Source organism: Electrophorus electricus, chromosome 13 (assembly GCF_041902795.1).
Source record: "Electrophorus electricus isolate QZ-2024a chromosome 13, ASM4190279v1, whole genome shotgun sequence".
NCBI lineage: Eukaryota > Metazoa > Chordata > Actinopteri > Gymnotiformes > Gymnotidae > Electrophorus > Electrophorus electricus.
The window spans coordinates 12747501-12767436 of record NC_137509.1 but is presented as its reverse complement, the minus strand read 5'-3'; the positions used below and the strand labels follow the sequence as shown (position 1 = coordinate 12767436).

The 19936-nt window shown below is 45.9% G+C and overlaps 1 protein-coding gene across 8 annotated transcripts in view; it reads left to right on the top strand.

Annotated features, from left to right (window-relative positions):
* The first annotated feature begins 114 nt into the window (after positions 1-114).
* The window catches only part of dennd4c (DENN/MADD domain containing 4C), a 40134-nt gene continuing 20312 nt past the window's right edge, over positions 115-19936 (top strand). For 6 of the 8 annotated variants that reach the window (XM_081694942.1, XM_081694943.1, XM_081694940.1 and 3 more), the window contains exons 1-4: positions 115-221; positions 12998-13308; positions 18149-18401; positions 18516-18585. In XM_081694942.1, coding sequence (XP_081551068.1) covers positions 123-221; positions 12998-13308; positions 18149-18401; positions 18516-18585 — 733 coding nt within the window. In that variant the 5' untranslated portion in view covers positions 115-122. The other 2 variants (XM_027009906.3, XM_081694945.1) reach the window with 2 other exon arrangements.

Genomic DNA, 19936 nt, shown 5'->3' with positions numbered 1-19936 from the left:
ACCAGGAAAAGAGACCCGCATTTGAACATTTACGGTGCCTGGGGAAAGACGACACCGGCCGGTGGCGCTCCGAGATAGGGGGCACAAGTAACCTGTGAGTGCGACCGTGTACGAAGCCAGTCATGGGCGGTTCCGTCCCGCCTCCAACGCTCCCAGTAACCCAAGAGCTCGCCGAAGTAACAAAACACAAACATGGCGCCTACTTGCGACGATACATGTCGGTAAGCCTAACTGTAACCTAGTGCGTGGGGGGGAAAAAAAGTTGCCGGAGGGGGAAAAACGGGACGCTCTCGTTCTGGATACTCGGTGTGTGTTTTTGTCAGGCGACGAAGACGGAGTGGGAGTTGAAAAGCTGCGAGTTCGTCTACATGTCTGCGTTCGTTCTTATAAAAGTGTAAACAGCTGGTACGTAGTCGCTCAGTTTGTGAAGTTGCATTTTTAAAATGTCGTCTTTCGCGGAATTTATGCCGGTAGAAGCTTGGGACGTTTGCTTAAAAAAAAACAACAACGAAAGAGGCGGCTGTATTTTCTCGGAGCTTCGCTGCTGACTTCTCGTCGACTGTTTGCTTAAGCGCCGGCTGCCTTCGCGGTGTGGGGGCATGCTGTTGCTTTGCTGAACAACACGGAAAGCTAGCGGTCGTGGCTCGTTTAGCTAGCCACTTTTATTAATGTCATCGGGAGGGGAAAACATGGCTTTATAAACGGTGTTGGAGCCTTGTCTGTGTGAAGTAGACCGAGCTACATGCAACAGTTGGCCTTCATTAGCGGTGCACTTCGGAGGGGGGAGGCAGGTGTTTGAGGGTGTGCCGGCAGGTAGAGAAGCGCCAGTTCTCAGCTCGGCTTCCCAGAAACGCTCCTGCCTGCCTGGGTCGACGAGTGGCGCTAGCCTGGCCAACAACACAGAGAGACGTACGATGAATTCGTTAAGATAGCTGTTAGCCGAGTTTGTAGCTACGTTGTCACCCTTCAAAATATATTTAGAGTGTGAAATTCATGTGTCCGTCACCCTTACTTAAATATATTTGAAGTGTAAACTTCGCGTAACTAGCCAGGCTCTTCTCCATATATGCTTCACTTGCTTCAGTTGTGACTTTCTGCTGCACTCTAACCCAGACTTTGTTGGCTAGGCTATTTCTGTTTAACTGTCGGTTAATGAATTAATCTCCTCTAGAATATAGATTGTCAATTTGACATCTTATTCCGTTTTAATATATTTTAACATCAAGATGTACATGGAGATACAAAGTTGTTTTTGTTTTTTTTAAATGTTACTATTTTGCTTTGTAATACAAATGAGCTAACTAAGCGCAGGAGTCGATACCAATATCATTTTGATGCAGGCTGCGAGATCTGGTTTTTTATTCGTTTGGATGCTGCGCCTGATGCAGATTGCCTCTGCAAGACTGGACTCTTGCTATTTAAGGTGCTGATGATACTCGCAGGTTTTACATTACACGATTGTTTCGTTTGCGCTCCTGTCAAAGACCCTGTCGTGGTCAACATCATTCCCTCTTTGGTTAGATTTTGGAGGGTGAAGGTGCTGAATGACTACATAAAAGAAGTAAACGCAACTCCGTTGCAATTGAATGATACCTGTTGATCTGTAGCCATGGTGACCTTCAGATTATCTGTCCTGACCTTGTGACTGTCTTTTTAGAATTGTACAAACCAGGCCTCTGTTTAACGTCTGGGTTATGATCTCCAAGATTGCACATTTTCAGTGTTGTATGTTTTGACCTTGCGCTTTGCTGCAGCTGCATTGTCTCAGTTCTGGCTTGTTTAATGAGGCAGGGTTCATAAAAGAAAACTGCTGTGGAGAAACCGAGAGGCAGGAGAAGAGCATTATGGGTATGGCAAAAGATAGGGCATGTGGCAGGAAGGCTGGGCCTCTCTAGTCAAAGAGAAACGTGATGCTATCATGCTGTAGGTGTGTCCTTTCCAGCTCAAGCTAGCTGACAATTGTTTAAGTGTGAACTGCAAGGGTACTGCAGCGTTTGATGTCTGCATCTCCTGTGTGTTGATTCAAACGCACTTGCAACAGTAGTTATTGGATCAAGCTATTGCTGTGAACTAAAAACACAAGGACAAACAGGTTCTGGTTAGATGCAGGTACGCTGTATTTGGAATGAGCAGTGATTGTGGAATTTCTTAAAAGGGAATTCGGCACCTTGTGCTGACATATTAAATGTCAAACATTAAGTCCAGTAGACAGAAAGCAATGCCTTCTCTTTAGGTTTGCCTTCTGAAAGCAGTGCTTTGTTTCTTCTTGTGTTTAGGCAGAATGGCAGATATAGCAGTTAAATACCCACAGATGCACATGACACCAAAGGTGTTTTACTTCACCGAATGCTGTAGTTTTCTAGTAAAATATTGAAAACGACTCTTGTGTATTTAAATATATGCTGCTTTTTCATGGTTTTGTGTTGCATCTGAAACACTTCTCAGTTAATGCACAGTTATTGAACCCTGTACACCCTGCTGTATATCCAGGCATTCGTGCAGGGATATTTATGCCAATTTGTTTGAATTCCACAAGCGCGGTACTTCTGCTTCTCATTCTGCCTTATTATATATTCCAAAACTTCCTGTGTCGGCATGTGGGTGAAAAGGCTACCACAGCATAAAAAACAACAACGCAGAATTAGCTGGTTAGTCAGTCTATGGAGGGCATGATGTGTTTTAGCCTTAAGACAGTCATAAGTTCTCAATAAGGACAGGCTGCTTTTAGACTCTTAATACATATACTCATGTCATGGAAAGAAAACCACTTGTCATGAGCAATCCTCATGTACTAGGCCTACCAGCGATTTCTAAATGTTCAGTGAACTACCTTTTAAACACTGACTGAATTTGTATGCATTTTAAAAAGAATAAAAGGTTTATAGACGTTCGAGGCCTCTGAGCTAACTGGTTAAAGTTTTGTGGCCTGATTCAAGTATCCTCTTGTGTGTCATGTGAAACTGTGTAGCTGTACAGTTGTGCAGTCCATAATGAAGTTGTAGTCATATTTAGAAAATTGCCAAAGCGCAAACCTATTACATGTCTAATTAAATTAACTTCTAAATTCAGGTCATTACAGTCAGAAAAACCACCCAAATTAAGTCTATCAACTTGAAGTGAGACACCCGGTCTTGCATTTAAACTAGCCTAACGTTTTATTTGAATTAGTTTTAATCATATGTCTGTAGACAGAGAGCATTGCAGTAAATTCTGGGCCTTGGTTTGAACTGAAGATTGGGGGGGGTGGAAGCAAGTCTGACCCTTCCATTACAGATGGCGTTTGCATTAGGCCTATTAGACAGATGGCTTTATCTTGACTCGCTGAGGCACTTCCCCTGGTCTGGATTTCTCCGCCGTACTGACGTGCCTCAGCATCTCTGGAAACAAACGCGTGGCAGTGCAGCGCAAAAGTTATCCAGCAGGGCCCAGTGAAATTTTGTTCTCTGAACAAGACAAAAATGATGCAATTAAGAAGCAGCTGCAAATGTTCTTGTTAAGTCAGGAAGGGCACTAAGCAGGAACCGTTTTTATATAACTTGTTATTTATTTAGTGATGTCTGCATTACCTAGCAACAGGTTTTGTTCTTTCTTTGTACAATACCTGCCATAGTTTCAAAAGTTCTGATTCTCCTGTATGAGCTCCTCTTAGATGCTTTCCTGTGATTGTAGCCTACTGTAAGGGCTGCATGTCTCTTATAAGAAGAGAGACCTGCAGAGTCCTTTAAGGCATTGTGCAATAACAAGGACAGTGTGCACACATGGTTCCTATATCATAATAGGAGCCAAAGGCTGCTGTCGCTCATGTCGGATCAGATGGCCTCCTGTGGTTCATAACAGTATCCTGCATGTTCAGATGTTTTGTAAGCAATGCCTTTTCCTGGTAAATTGCTTAGAGCTAGTTAACAGACCAGCCATCCATTTCTTTAAGGGATTAATATATCTCAAACACACTTTGCCAGATATGTAAATGGACAGATCCTCACCACAGCATCGGTTCCTCGTTTGCTTCTGGTTTCACCGTTAAAGCACCAGCCTAACAGCAGTTGCTCACCAGTTGGGACCTTGACCCATCACCTTGACTGGAGTCTGACTGCATAGGTCCCTCAACAGCCAGAGCAGAGAATGGCGCCACTTCTCCTGGACTGCTAAGCCCTGCAGTCAGCTTGGAAACGGCCTATTAGTATGCAGAGAATGCCTTCCACAAACCCCTTGCATAACTCTGTCTGGCTGCATCAGCAACCGGCAAGCCAGTGTCTCGCTCCTCCTGGGATCATTACCGCTTGCAACCATGCTCAGTTTTGGTTGATTTTTGAGGCCAATTACCACAGCCATACCTGCAAATTTAGAGTCAGAGGAGACAGCTGCCACACGGTGCTCGCTATCTCCAGCAGATTTTTGTCAGAGTGACATTTTTAACAGCTAGTTTGAGTTACAAAGGCTGGAGCCTTTCCCCGTGAGCTGTGTATTTCCATCTGCTTGCTAATCGGATACCAGTGTCATGACTTTGTAAAACTTTGAGGGGGGGTGAGATTCATTGTTCCTCTGTGGCAGGCTCATTTCCTGATGCTGCATTCGATGACCTGCAATGCTTATCTTAGCTTTCATTTTAGACTGACAATTGAGTTCTTGTCAAATCAACATCAAGAAAGCTCCAAAAGTGTTTTCTTTGGTTGTTTTGAAGTAATGTTTGTTCACAGCTCAGTTGGACAGTTGACATTTTGGCAAAACGTTCGGGATGTAGTGCTGTTTCCTTAGCTGCCAGAAAACCAAGAGATGAATATTTTGCTTTTCTTGACAAAAAGCCTCCAAAAAGCCCATTGCTCTCGTCCACGTTGCTGTTCAGTAATTAAATATTCCCTCAGGAAATAACCTGGCACTCGTCCCATGAGACGCTTAATACATAACACACCTGATCTTGTTTTAGTCCGATCTGTCTTTTTTTTCTTTTCTTTTTTCCTGCACATTTCTTCAGGTTTCGTGTCAAACCTGAAGTGTGGTCTTCTGTCTTTTCCCCAACCCCTTCTCTGTGGTCTCTCTGCCAACGGCACATTGTGATGACAGGTGGCTGGGAGCTTGTGCCGCGTTTCCAGTGGCGGCTGGTTGTGATGCTCTCGAATTGTCTCTGGTAGTGGACCGTGTCGGTGTGCCAGTGAAGGCTTGCTAAGAGATCACTCGAGCTTGCTCTTGACAAGCAAGTAACTCCAAACTACAACAGATACGGTGTAAGCCAGCGTCTCGAATCACGGAGGCAGCATTCACAGGTTGCACGGAGGGATGTTTCTGTGCTTCTGTCTTCGGTCTTGCTTAGGACGTTGGGACATACCACCGTTACGGCTACTATAATGGGCCCAGCTGATATGTGGAAACGGGGTGGGTGTGTTGGTGACACGATCGCCATTCCCCTCAGGCGAGATGGGCCTGAATGGGGCTTCGTAGCAGGGGCTTTACCGACAGTGCACGACACAGGGCTGCCGGCTGTCTGCCTGAACCACCTCCCCGCCCCCGTCTTACCTAGTGGAGCGTCCCTCTGTTAACAAAGTGCTCAGCCTTTTGTGTGCCTTGGGTGGGATCAGTTACCATGGAGGAGACCACAAGGGCCGGCCAGTGAGGGGACGAGCATCGGTCTCCTCCAAATGCTGCAGACAAATCGCTCCGCCTGACTTAGACACAGGTTTCGGGTCAGGTTTGAACCCTTGATGTTTTTGCACCACATAATCCTGCAAGAGTTCGATTTGGACACGTTTTGTGAAGAGGAAGGACCAGCATTCGGTTTTCCTGAGGCAGGCAGTTCTGTACCTTTGCCATCCGCCTGCGGGCCGAGGGGCTGCGAGATCTCATCTCATCGCAGGCCGAGGCTGGTACAGCCGCCAAGAAATGTGACCTCAGCTTTGCAGAGACAAAAGGGCTTGGCTGTCCACTTGTACATCTGTGTCAGAGAGGAAGGTTTTGTGCAGAGAAAATGGCAATGAAGAACAACAGAGACCTTGAAAATTCCCCAAGTTCCCCACTTGTCCCTGGCAGCACTAAATGCAAGGTATCTGAGTGTAAAGTGCCACTTAAGAGGAACCGGTGACAGGAGCTTTACAAACCATGTTGCATGACTTTTGATGTGGAGTGTGAAACAGAAGTAGAATTGTTTGGACCTTGCAAATGAGTAAAGTTTTCACATTTCTCAGTGCAGGGTTTTTTATTGTTATTTTACAAGTTGGAATGTGTTATTTAACTACAGCCAGTTGATCTACCCTTTTTTAATACCATACCACTAACCAGTCTGTCAGTGTAGATCAGCTCTTAAAGCATCTAAAATACTTGTTTCTTGTTCTAATATCTTTTTGATCAAAACATTTATAGATTAGGATTTGGAGCATGCTGGTCTTTAAGTGTGTGCACAGAAACCCCCCCCCCCCCCCCCCCCCAATGACACCATCGGTGCTTTGAAATGGAAGATGAATCTAATGAAATAAGGGCTTGGATAAATAGTGACCCAGTGTCTGCGTGCGTTAATACAGATCGGTCTATCCGGAGCCTAGAGTGGAGAGCATTTCCAGAGCTGAAAATGTTCAAGTGTGTGATTTTGGTTCTGTGTAAAGTAGGGTGTACCTACAAGCCCAAGCAAAGCCAGTTTGTAAATTAGGAATGACTGTTTGCAGAGGATGTCGGATATCGTTGAATTAGGCATTTCGAATAGAGATGGAAGATGGGGGGGGGGGGGGTAGCCTTACTTGGTGCAACCTTACAGAAATGGTTCCATTAAAACTAATGTAACACAGCAAATAGCCAACATTAACGTTAATCAAATACATTATGCTGGTTGGTGGGTACTTATATTTATTTATTTATTGTGGGCCATTAAAGCTAGTTGTTAATCTCTTGCTTTGTTGAATGAGCAGAATGATTAAAGTTGCATGCAGCATTTGGGGTTTTCTCTTTTAATACACTGTAATCTACACAAGCTCATGTGTCATGACTTTGGCTCATATTAAAGTACACGCCGTGTAATTAGCCAAACAGAAAGTCTTTTCTAGACTTGCTTGGATGTCTGACGCACCAGTTTGACCACAGTGGCTTTAGCCCCGGAAACCTGGCTTTGGATTCATAACCAGCCGTAAACAAACCATCTGCACTCGAAACTAGGTTTCTATCAGCATAACAGCTTTTATGTCTGCTCACCTGATTTGCTATTCATTAGGGCTTCTGTCAGTCCCCTTCCCCATTTTAATTGTTACCTCAGGCAAACCTGTCAATATTAACAACACCCAGGAAGCAAATCGTTTGTGCTGCTTTAATCTGACAGGTTTCCACTGAGTACGCATAAAGATCTCTCTGCGCGGTGCCCTGTGATGTAGCAGATATATTTCTCACGGACGCACAAATCTATAAAAGATAGTGTTTTTGTTTGTGTGGATTAGTTCTGCTGCTAGTTGCTATGACGGCAACAATGTTTACCCATGTCTGTGTTAACAAAGAGGACTTTGCCTCCCTTTGCACATTCATTGCAACGCAAACGTTTGCAGACGGGAGAGTTTGTTTTGCCGAGCCTTCGAACGTCCATCTTCATTTACGCTTTGGGAGTAATCAAGAATGAATATATGTGTTACGTGTATTGTAGCTCTGTACCTGAAATAGAAAATGTGCTTTTTTTGGGGGGAGGGGAAATATACTATTATATTATATTATATTATATACTAAATATACAGAATATTTTTGTCATTCAGTCAGAGGACAGATCTGATTGAGAAGCTGGCTCTGAAAACGTAGTGCTGCAGACCTCCCAGACCGTCCACAACACACCAGTGAATGCGCTGCACATGTGCTCCAAGAGCACTCGACACACTCAAGCAAATCATATATACAAAAGAGGGAAATCAAGGAGAGACTTTCCACAGGCTATTCAGAATGAGCGCCCGCTTGCGCTTTAAAATATACGTGTACCACGGCTGACTTTCTACACTGGCCACAGTGCCCTGTGGCATGTTTTAAAAACCTTCGAGAACTGTGTAATCTCTGCATTGCAACACATGGTTTACTAGATGCAGCGGCAGCGTTAACTCAAACCGCTGGCGGTTTAAATGACTGCTGTGCTGTAAGTGAAGTAGTACTTTAAATTAATTTTAAAAAATGATCAAATTAATGGTTTAAAGGAATCCCTCTAATTTAGTGAATTACAAGGGAGGTCAGCATGGAGTAAGAACTACGTATCTCAGTATCTTGTATACTTGGTAGCTTGCTGTTAGTGAATGACACTAATACCATGCTATTACCGACGGACTAGCCAATGTAAAGCATGAAGTAATTTTATAACATACTAATATGCTGTGTTCCCTTGTACCCTTTTTTACGCAACATGAACATATCGAGTAAGATTTAACTACCACTCATTATTCTCTCTCTCTGGTGGCGCTAGCAGAACATGAGACTGTAATTAGTGAGGCTCTGAACACGCTGGATTAGACGTATGGCAGTCACTTCCCCGACATACTGTTGATGTCCAGAGAGCGGTCTCCTGTTTCCTGACGTGCCACAAGACCTGTTCGTAGGGTTCTCCCGGAGCGCGGTTATATCGCTCCTTCCGTTCAATATGATTCTGCACTCAAGAAGGCTACGTTAGGTGAGACCTATTCATGTCAGAGCATGGATGTTCAGCAGTCTCTCCCACAGTCCTTTCCTGTCAGGTAGAAGTGCAGTTGCCAAGGTAACGGCCCAAGGCTAAGCCACTCCGCCAGCCCGTGGGGTGAGCAGAGTGCCAGGATGGAGCTTCAGGTTTAATTAACTCCGAAACAATTGAGCCCGACCTCTGCTTTCCGGGATCAGCACGGCTCTCAGAGGATCAGCAAGCATCTAAATGTCTCTCCATTAAAAATGTGGCACGGCCAGACAATATAGAAGAAATAAGGTAGCTGTGCAGCTGTGTCAGAAGTCTGGTCCTAGTGAAAGAATGTGAGCTGATAAAATCGGTGAGAGGTTTGGTTTGTTTTTTTACATTTTTTTTCTGCCCTTGCAGTTGGTGCTCCAGATATTTGGCGGGAAAGTAGGCTTGCGCTCATCTTGCCCTGTTTGTTTGTTGTGCGAGGCCAATCGCAGCCAGTGCCTCAGCAGGAGGGAACTCGCACTTGCCAGACTGTCGTAGCCGCTCTGCCGGGAAGCGGGCACTGTTGTGCCCTGACTCACTGTTTCCTACCCTCTGGAGTCTGGAGCAAAGCCTCCAGATCTGGGGAACCCAGCCATGACGGTGATTGAAGACTAAGCTAATGATATGAACACTATGACTCAAGATTTGTTTAGTAAGATTAGTCATGTCAGTGCTTTGTTTGATGGTTCAAATTCCATGTAGAGTCATTACTGAATTATTTGTTTTTTTGGAATTTGCAGAAAGTAAACTATATCTGATGTGTGTTTACTGCTTTTAGACATTTCTGCTTTTGCATGGTGCAATTTATTTCTGGTGTTTAGAGAGAATAAATTGTATCTGCTATCATCTTGCATGCATGAAATCTAATATGTAAACAATGAAAGAGAAAAAGAGGTTGGGTATATGTCCACCATATGATTACTCCCTAGTTTGTCCTCTTATAACAGCACAGCCCATGCAGGAACTGAGACGCTTTTCGTTTGCCCTGTTCAGGTCCAAAGTAAGCGCAGAAAGGCTTTTTTTGCAAGAATGTGCAGGACATTTTTTGTTCTCAATAGGGCAAGCAGCATCTTTCAGCACCGTGTACTTGTTAGAAAAGGGTAGGGTTCTGTCTAGGGTTGGCCGCACTAGACAGAAACTAGACGTGAAAGATGGGTCAAGCCAAAGAAGGTGATGGTTGGCAGGGTTGGTGAACTGGACCTACACATGACTCTGGCACTGCACCTCCTGAGAAGCTCAACATCCACACCATCCAGATAAGAGCGTTGGATTATGCTATTTATTTACCGCCATGTGCTGCATGCCAGGTGTCTAGAGCCAAAAACCTTCGCAATGTCACACTCTCTCACCGTAACACGACAGCACAAGTGATCAAGTTAAGAACTGCACTGAAAACGGTTAGATGGTTTGAAGGCAATCGAGAAAAGAAGTTGATAAAATTTTCAGTTAAACTGTTGAAACTGGAAGGGCAAGTTTCCTCTTGTTTTTGTGCTGTCCCTGCTCTGGCTCACACTGGCACTCTGTCTTGTCCATTTACTGTTTAATGGAAAGTCTGACACTTCTTCCTCCTTGATATTGGGAGTTTTTCTTCCCCTGCTTGGGCAAAATTCGCACAGCTGGAAACTTTGCTGCTTCCTCTTTTGCATCTGTAGGTTGCGTTTTATCCCTCGTCTCTGTCAGTAATCATGTAATTAGAAATGCAAATCCAAAGGGAACCAGTGCGCCCAGCTTTGCACTATGCAGGGAGCACCAACCATGAGCTCTCTGTACGTAATCAGTTTAGTCAAAAGAGAATGTTAGTGTCCCATCTTGCACTCTTGTTTGTAATATACCTTTTAATCCCCTGTTAGAAGCAGCGTGTTGACCTTAGGGGTCTAAGAAAAAGGAAGAAAAAAAAGCGCGCTATCGGTGCGGATTTTAATTTCAATGGAGAGTCTTGGCCAGTCTAAGACTGGCTAAAATACCTCCCATCATGTGATAATGTTGACATGGACTTACTGTAACACTCACATGCCCTGGTGGAGTTGCCTGAGGATGTTTCTAGAATATCACCGTCCCTTCTGTTCACCAAAGGTCACTCTCGGACACCCTCGGCCATCACAGGCTTCAAATAGCTGGAGGCAGGGGGTTGGGGGATGTCCATTGTCAAGAATTTTACAAGAAGTTTACGTTGTTTGGGACAACTCCCAAACAACGTAATATGCTTTCCTGGCTCACAAAACAGGATTCTACAGTTGTGCTGTACCGTACATGCAAACCAGAGCCAGCGGCCAATGAAAATCAAGAGGGCCGTCCACAAGGCGAGCAGTCTCCCCAGACGCTAGGAGACTTGGGGGGGGGGGGGGGGGGGGGGACCACTCAGGGACGTCTCCGTGATGTATGCCTGGGAACAGCCCCGCAGAGCCCACTGTGGCTGCATACCACTGTTGGAGACCGTCCACCACGCTTTTCATGTGCAAATAAGCTGCTGGCTATGGTAGCGGGTCAAACTGTACCCAAGTGTTTAAAATGCTTTTAACCTATTCGCTAAGGAATTGCGAACTGTCCGCACAACGTGGCCTTTCTCGCCGCGAATGCCATCTTCAGCGTTGTTTCCTGTAAACCCTCCCAAGACCCTGCAACCAAATCCCTTTGATATCACATCTTTGTGTCAGGCAGAATCACCGACAGAAAAGAAGTTGGAGGGTTGCGTCTATAGCTTTCCAAGTTTGTCTTCTTTCCAGCTCACATCATTCATCTCTCCCTTCGTCCTCTTCGTAGGCCGTATCACCTCCTTCAAACAGCGTTGCGTCATGTTACTTTGGAGGAGTTCTAAGATTAATCATTTGTACTTTTGTTATAATTGTGTAATATCACTCAACTGGGGTGTCTCTTGGCATATTGACATTATTGCGGTGTTTTTAGACTCAAGCCCAGGAGTGGATAAATGGCAGTGACGCCAATCCTTTTTGAATCACTCAGTTATAGAACCTCACACAACCTGTCTGTTCAGAGGGGCCTCGCCCTTGAGCATGGCCTAGTTATGCACCATCACTTTCTTCTCACTAAGCTATTTGTGTATGGTCTTTCAGTCATCAGTGAATTATATAGCTAGACCAAGTGAATAACCTCTATTCATGCACTACCTGAGGTATATACTTCGCTCTCCGCAACAAGAGCCTAAATGTCCCTGCCTGTGGTAGAGAGATTACAATAGCTTCTAGACCCACTGCATTTTGAAGAGTCCTCACTCTTTGGTCCCCTCAGGCTGTCTTGGGGCCCGTTTCGCTTCGGAACGGCCAGCGCCGCCCCCCACAAAGCACACCGTGGCGCTTCCGGCCCCCGTTGCCACGATTTCCACTCCAGCCAGTCACCCGTTCACCTGCGCCCTGCTCCGCCGTTATTTATGAGCCCAGTCACGCGTGTATGGGGGAAAAGGGCGTTGCAACCACGAGACCTTTTTGTCAATGTCCTGTCATTTGATGAAAGCTAAAGGGTGTTTATCTTTCCGATTACCATTAGAGTGATTTCACCTGGAAAATGAACCTTGGTCTCCCTGTAACTTTGACAAATGCAAGACCATGAAGCAAAGCCGCACCAGAACGCTTCCATCTTTGATAGGAAGGTTTGACTTCCTTAGCTTCAGGTATGATAATCGCACTGTTGCTACCTAGTTGACTGTGTTGCTGATTGTTGTCCTGTTTCAGACATACCTACTCCTTCTGCAGCAGGGATTGTTGTACAGCAAATACCAAGTTTTCTCTGTCGAGTTAAAGGCCTTCCATAAGCGTGCTTATGCGTGCGCTTCCTCGAGAACGAGCGGAAATCTTTTCTGGGGACTGACGGTGGCATATTGGAGCATTCCTCCATCTTGCCATTCTTGCATCTCTCTGCGTGCTTCAGAGGAAGAAGGAAACGCTGGCATTACAAAGGTCCCTTTCTACAGTTCTGCAGGCCCTCTCAGATCCGAGTTGCTTCCGTTCAGCGTGCTGGAATAGCAACAGATGCAAGAACTGCACAAGAGAAGCCAAGAGCTAGGAGCGTTTAAGATGGCAGCTGCCGTGTGTGGTTGTTTGCGAATACATAAAGACTTGAGGACCGTTCCACTTTAAAAAAAAAAGCCTGCTCGTTGTTTTGTAAGCAAAACAAAAATGGGCACACCAGTGATGACTGTTATAAAAGGAACTGATGGAAAAATGTTTTTCCTAAGTCTTTGCTTACACGTAGGCAGTTATCGACCACAAATATAGACCACAAATGCCACTGCTGGACATAAGTTGTGTTTGACCAGCAAACATCTTACCGGTGACCCTTTTGACCCTGACCTCCAAGACAACTACTTGACCTCAGCACGCACAAAACATTAAATTGCTCCGTGGTCTCTTCCAGGCACATCCAGCCATGATCGAAGACAAGGGTCACCGCGTGACGGACTACTTTGTGGTGGCCGGGCTGACGGACAAGTCCACGCCGCTTGAGCAGGACCTGTCCGAGGCCAAGTCCAGTGGCCCCAAGGCCCCCATCACTGACCTGGCCATCATCAACAAGTCGGCAGGTGAGACGACGCCCGAGGGCTTCACCTGCATCGAGACCACCTACAGCGGGCAGCCGGCCAACCTCAACCACGGCAGCCTTAAGAGCCCTGAGCTGTTCCTCTGCTACAAGAGGGGACACGGGAAGTCCCCACTAAGCGACATTGGGTGAGTACGTGTGTTTGTATGTATAACCCGGCGCCTGTGTCATGCTCATTTCGTACTGTTTGTGTTGAGTCATTGCCGTATTCCTATTCTTTTGCATGCCGCGTCTTGATTTTGTCTTTGCACATGGCACCTTATTCGTTGCCAGTGCACAGGAACAACCTTTGTACTTCCGTGGTCTTCTCACACGTCAGATATGCTACTTGAAAAAGCCACTTGTGACTACATGTACTTGTGGATCAGTGCTATGCAGATATTGTGCTTTCCGCTGTAAGTCCCATTGGATTAAAAGCGTCTGCAGAAAGATAGTAAATGTAAATGCGCTGTAAGCAAATGCCATGTTGACAGGTGCCTTTCAGGAACCCGGCACCACTGTGAGTCGTTTGCTCTCTTTTACGGGGCATGTAAACAGCAAACGGCCCGGTCCAGGATGCTCTTCACCCATCACGGCGTCTCTTGCCAGTCCTGTAGGAGGCAACACTTCTCTTCCACTGCTGTGAAGGGTTTGCATAATAGAACTATTGTGGTTGGCCAAATCCTTCACTCAGCCAGCGAGACGTATCCTTAGTCACACATTTCCAACAAGTGGTCCGTACTGAATCCGTTCTGGCCAGAAAAGGCCTGTGTTTTTTATAAGTTCTCTGTTCCTGAATGATGCATTCCCAAAAAATGTTCACACTGCAACATGAAATTAATATGCATAATATAATCATGATCGTGGAATAAAAATGCCTAAACATAGTGTATCCTCCCCTCCATGGTTTCTTTGGCCGCTACCACCTTAATTTGAGCTTTGAGCTGTAGACGTCCATAAAGGTGTGATTTATTGTCGTTAATGCAGCTTTTACTTTTGTAGCTTATTAATGTGCTCAGACGGAGAGAGCGTGTGTGCACTTGATCATTTTATAAGTCATTTAGAAATGCACATGAGCAAGTCAGGAGCTTTTTATTTGAAATGTAGGGCATTTATGGATGCTTTCAGCCCTTACTGCTCAATTCCTTGTGTTTTGGTTTGCTTGTTTGGTGTTCTTCCCCGACCGGTTCCAATCATCTCAACAGACCTCTGCAGGGCACGGACCCGCAACCGCAGACTTAACAACACAATCTCGTCATATAGCGCGCCCGCATCGGTGAAAGCACTACTAAATACTACTAACGACCATCGAAGGTTATTTGAGTTTTTGGGCAGGGATCTTTTAAAAAAGGCAAGAGGCATAGCAGTCGCAGAGAGTTTAAAGAGAGGTCGTGGCTTTGGAAGAGGACACATCGGTGGGAGCAGACTAGCATGTGCACCAGCTCTTCTGCACATGCTCACTTCAAAGTGAGGTTAAAACCAAAAAAAAAGTTTGAATTTCGATCTTGCAGTTCTCACTGGGGTGTGCAAGATCTAGGACATCAACTGAAAGTGTGAACACAGTCAGTGAGTAATATCGCAACCTCTGGACCAGTGTCAAATTCTAGACAAGAATTCTATCATTTTAATGTCTGAAACTATGAGTAAATAATTTTAGAAGATAAAGTTAAACCAGGCCCAATAGGCGCAGAATAGAGTCACTCATAGCATTGCTTGTCCCTAAGGGTCTAGGAAATGTTACCCAGTCACATTTCGTGACCTACAGCAGTTGCATATTTCTGTTGCTGGTGCTCTGTTGAATAGCCAGCAGAAATGCAGTGGTCGGTCTGGATGCTCAGACCAGTTTTGGAGTTCTCTTGCATCATCACGGCTTATGTCATGCTTTGCTCGTCACAGGCACTCAGAGAAGTTGGTAACAGCTCTCGTGCTGAATGCTGTGTACTCAAAAGGGGCTCTTTGTCCCTCTCTATCTCTGTTTTTCTCATTTTCTCCTGCTCGTGCTCTCTCTCTCTCTCTCTCTCTCTCTCTCTCTCTCTCTCTCTCTCTCTCTCTCTCTCTCTCTCTCTCTCTCTCTCTCCCTGTTGCATGTATTGGATGTTTTTCCCCTGAACTTAGTGTTTTATTCTTGTATCCTATCCATAACAAAAAGGAGAACAAAGTGTACCATCACAACTCCCTTATTACAGCCAGCCTGCGATCTGCATCGTGGGAATTGGCGGCGTATGTGCAAACGTGATTAAAGATTCAGTTAGACTAAATGTCAGCCCAGGAGACGAGATCGAGCCATTGCTGAAACGTTAAATGGCCTTGCAACGGCGGGGATTATACAGGGAGCACGTTTCCACTGCAAACGCACGTGGTTCACCGACATCAAAACTAGTTCCACGGCTGTGGTGTTCTGGGACCTGACCGTTCACTCTCACTCCTGCCATTTTCAAGTGCAGGGACAAGAACTGCAGCCAAAAAAAAAACCAGTGGCAATAAATCAATGGCCCAGAAAAGGTTGACTCTGGGCGTTTAGATGCGTCCTGAACGAAAGAAGCAAAATTTGCAAACAAGCGCATTTCTGCAGTGTGGTTTTGTTTCTGGATTAGAAAAGCCCACATCAAGACGGAATCAAAGCCCACATCAAGACGGAAACATCGGACTCTCAACCCAGTGGAAATGTGGGGCCATTCTTAAATGGTTCGCTAGTTCATGGGAACCATCGCTGCCACGAGCACCGGCACTTTGTTTACAGAAAAGCGGTCCCAGTTGGTTGGGTCTCTGCACCAAACAGTGAGGTTCCGTTCATCGTTTAGGTACTTCAAGAGAACTTGATTTTGTAAACGACAACGATTCCACCTCAGATCTCTTTGTGATTTTTATTTTCTTTTTAGTTTTTCATTTATTTATTTTTTTCCCCAGCAAAATTAGTTGTTTTATCCATAACAACCTTAGACATGATTACACGTTCACTTTGTGGGAGCCTGCATTTGGCTGCCTTGTGATTTTGCTTGCGCTGGTGACAGGTTTCATGCTGCAGTAGGCTATCGCTTTGTGGACCCTCCAAATGAAATGAAATGACACAGTCACAGTAGTGAAGGAGAAATATTCCTAATGCTGAGGCCAGACGCTCTTTTAATCAGACTGCCTCCCGTTTGCAGTCATTGTTTGGTTGGCGGTGTTATCAGGTAACACTGATTTATCCACAGTGAGGTAAAGGACATACAGCAACATGTGCCCATGTCCCAGGTGGTTCGCGGGCAGTGAGTTGCTCTATTGTAAGATGCTCTGCGCTGACTTCCTTCATGTCTTTGGACCGTCCCGATATAATGTGCCCACACGACGGCTAACGTCAGAGCAAGACGACGCTTTGAGCCGGCTCATTTAAAAAAAGCCACGCTGCGTGAATTATTCATTTCGGCACCGGCTCGTACTTTTTTTATTTATTTATTTATTTATTTATTTTTTACAGAGGAAGTACCGGCTCGTACTTCCTCTGTACAGCTCCCTGGGAGACTGGTCCCGGCTTCAGCAGGATCCTCCCGCGAGCCTTGGTTTTGCCCCCCGAGATCTTTATGGCCTGGCCCTCTGAGGAACTTCCTTCTTGGCCAGGTCCCAGCAGGATCTTCTTGCGAGGCTTGGACTGGGCCGCCCTGCTGAGAGGCCATATAGCGAAGGAAATAAAGCCGCCAGTCATCTGCCGCTGAGAAGAGGAACCGTATCCACGCTTCTCAAAGCTTTAAAAGCACCGGGGGTCGACTAAAGACCAGGTCTCTTTTTAAAGTGTCCATAAAGCCAGCTATTAAAACGTAAGAAACATTCTCAAGTGTCTGTTTCGGCGCTCGCGTAAAGTCCTCAAAGCAACTCATCCCGCACCGATGTCCAGGCCTAGCTAGAATTAAAAAAAAACAAAAAAAAAACGAAGATCTGCTCAGGTTGGGGGGAAAAAATCTGAATACTTCATCATGAAAATGAATTTAGACATGGTGCCCATTTAGTGGAAATAAGGCAATTTTCTCTAGCTTCCCTCCCATAAGCAATCTGGCTAAGGCCAGATATTTCAGCCGGGAGAATAATTTGTCTCGTGGCTTTTTTATAATGCTCGGTATGACTCATCCCTTGATTTTTAGTTCAGAAGTCCTTTGGAAAACAAAGCTGACCAGGCCTCAACCTCAAGTCTGCTGTCACTGCTGTTCTTTCTCTGCATGTAATTCATTTTTTTCCCTCTTTCATTAATTTCAGCAGTTTTCCCCTTCCAGTCCCAAAACTTTGTTAGTCGAGGCAAGCAGAGTCTCATTTATAGCAAGTGTCAGGTTTTCTAAGAATTTCAACATTCAGAAAGTCAACACTCAGAGGGGATCAAGAGGGATTTGGCACTGAGAGAGAATTAGAATGGCATACTTCAAAGTCAGTGCTTACTTTTGTCTACTTTTGTTTATATAGGCTAATAAAATGCATTTCATGCAGAGGACAAACCAGGTCAGGAATCTGTTCATAATAAAAGGTGCTAAATCAGGCATCTGAAATGACTGTAGGGTTATAGCGGTAATGGCCCAGCACCGTGCAGCCGGAGGGATCTCTGGAGCTAATGTAACGTAGGCCAGGTACAGTGTGATGGGCATCCTCCTGGACTTTCCCAGTACACGGAAAAGGGCAGAGAGTCAGGAGCTCTCAGAAAGCCTCCATGAATGCGCATCCTTATCCACGTTCACCTTACCAGTCTTTCCCTTTCTCTCACAAAAATGCTTACACACGTCTTATTTCCGGAAAAAAAATGTTCCTGCCCAGTCAGGAGAGGAATGCAAAGTGCTGTCAAATCAGCAAGTGTCACCTATGAGACTGTGTAAAGACCACACTTTCCTCATGACCATACAGGGTTTCAAAAAAAAAAAAGCGCTCTAAGCCGGACATTGGTTCTGCGGGGATCCGGAGCAGGGTGTGTCCACACTGTGTCTCTCACACACACATTCTCTCTCTCTCTCTCTCTCTCTCTCTCTCTCTCAGGGTGCTGTACGAGGGAAAGGACCAGCTAATGCCAGGATGCGAGGCGATCCAAGCCACGCCGTACGGCCGCTGCGCCAACGTCAACAACAGCTCGGCCACGTCCCAGCGCATCTTCATCACGCTGCGCCGCGCGTCGGCGGTCCAGCTGAAGAACTCCCTGGCCGTCACCGACATCTGTGTAATAGTCACCAGCAAGGGCGAGACCCCCCCCCACACCTTCCTTAAGGTGGACAAGAACCTCAACTGTGGCATGGTGAGTCCAGGGGACAGTGCACGCCAACCTTGAGCGCCGGAACGTCCGCGATAACCAGAGCGGGTGCGGTGGCCCCCCCCTCAGCGTGTTTATTCCCTTTCGTCTTGTTTTCAGTGGGGCTCCAGCGTTTACCTCTGTTACAAGAAGTCAGTGTCAGCCTCCAACTCCATCACCTATAAAGCAGGTGAGTCTTTGTCTCCCCCAATCACTCATACTCTCCCCCCATCCCTCGTTCCCCCTCTATCGAACTTTTTTTTGGGGGGGGGGAGGCTCGCTCCTATGACCCCAGTGACTGAGAGGTGAAATCAGGACGTGGCCACGGAGGAAACCTCTCAACGTCAACTCCTCTGTCATGGATGCGGCCCGCGCCCCTTTACAGAATCCCAGATAAGAATCCGAAGGAATTCCTCAAGACCAAGGACGAGAGGAACTAGACTTTCCCACGATGATTTAGTGCCTCGTTGCTGCTCTGTTAAACCAAACTGGCTGTCGCAGGACCGAGCCGATAAAATGAAAAAAGACTTACAGGCTCGTGTCTGAGGGCAGCTGTTCTATGTGCTTCACAGGAAAATCCGAAACTCACCGGTTAGTGGATCCACTTCACCTTGCATCTCATAGGCAGGACACATTTGTGAAGGGTGTTTTGAAACACTGCACAGTAGAGAGGGTCCTGAGATGGTCTCCATCGTCAAAGGCACAGGAGCAGGGCAGGAGCCCCCAGGGCCTGGTCTGCAGGAGGGCCTCCTTCTAAGGGGGTGGACCACCGCTGGAGGGGATTTGAAAATAAAAATAAAATAACATTTGAAAAGGGGGCCTCTTTCCTGTCTGTTGCGGCGGGGCTCCAGAATTTTTGCGCCACACCACTGCTAGAAGGTCTTTGTAATATAACACCCAAGGGTCTGCCATTCAGCACTTAGTTTTTACTTACTAGTTATTTAAAAAAACAAAAAAAAACAAAAAAAACCCCACGTTGAATTGAAGGGCCTACCGTGAGTGTATTGCCCTTTTGGGCCTTTATCTCTACACTCGACACGTTTCCTGGGTGAAGTCTAATCTTAGTTATCATTGAAGTGCAGAGCTTCCTGCACGCCTCATTTTGCTACTGGGGCCTGTCGCCCATTGTAAGAAGTGAAAAGCCATCGTACACTAAAGCCATCAGTGAAATGCCCAGCACCCTTGAGCCTTGAGTACTGCCTGACTCATCAAAAAGGTCACCCGAAGAGTACAAATGTCATCGTAACGTTGTGGGCCCCTTTCTGTGTGGCACTTACTTATGACTGCATATTGGGAGTCACCAGGCACCTTGCGTTATATTCAAATGCAGTAGTCTGCAGTTTCTTACAGGGTGTTGCATGTTGCAAATGTCTGTGATCCCACTAATGCAAAGGCCAATAATGCAATAGCAATCAGCAAAAGGAAAATTGTTCAACTCTCATGCTTACTTTTCTGGGCCAGTAACACCCAGTACTGAAGTAAAAGCACGGATTTGATTTTTTCTTTCTTTGTTTTTCTTTTTTGGAGGCAGAATATCAGAC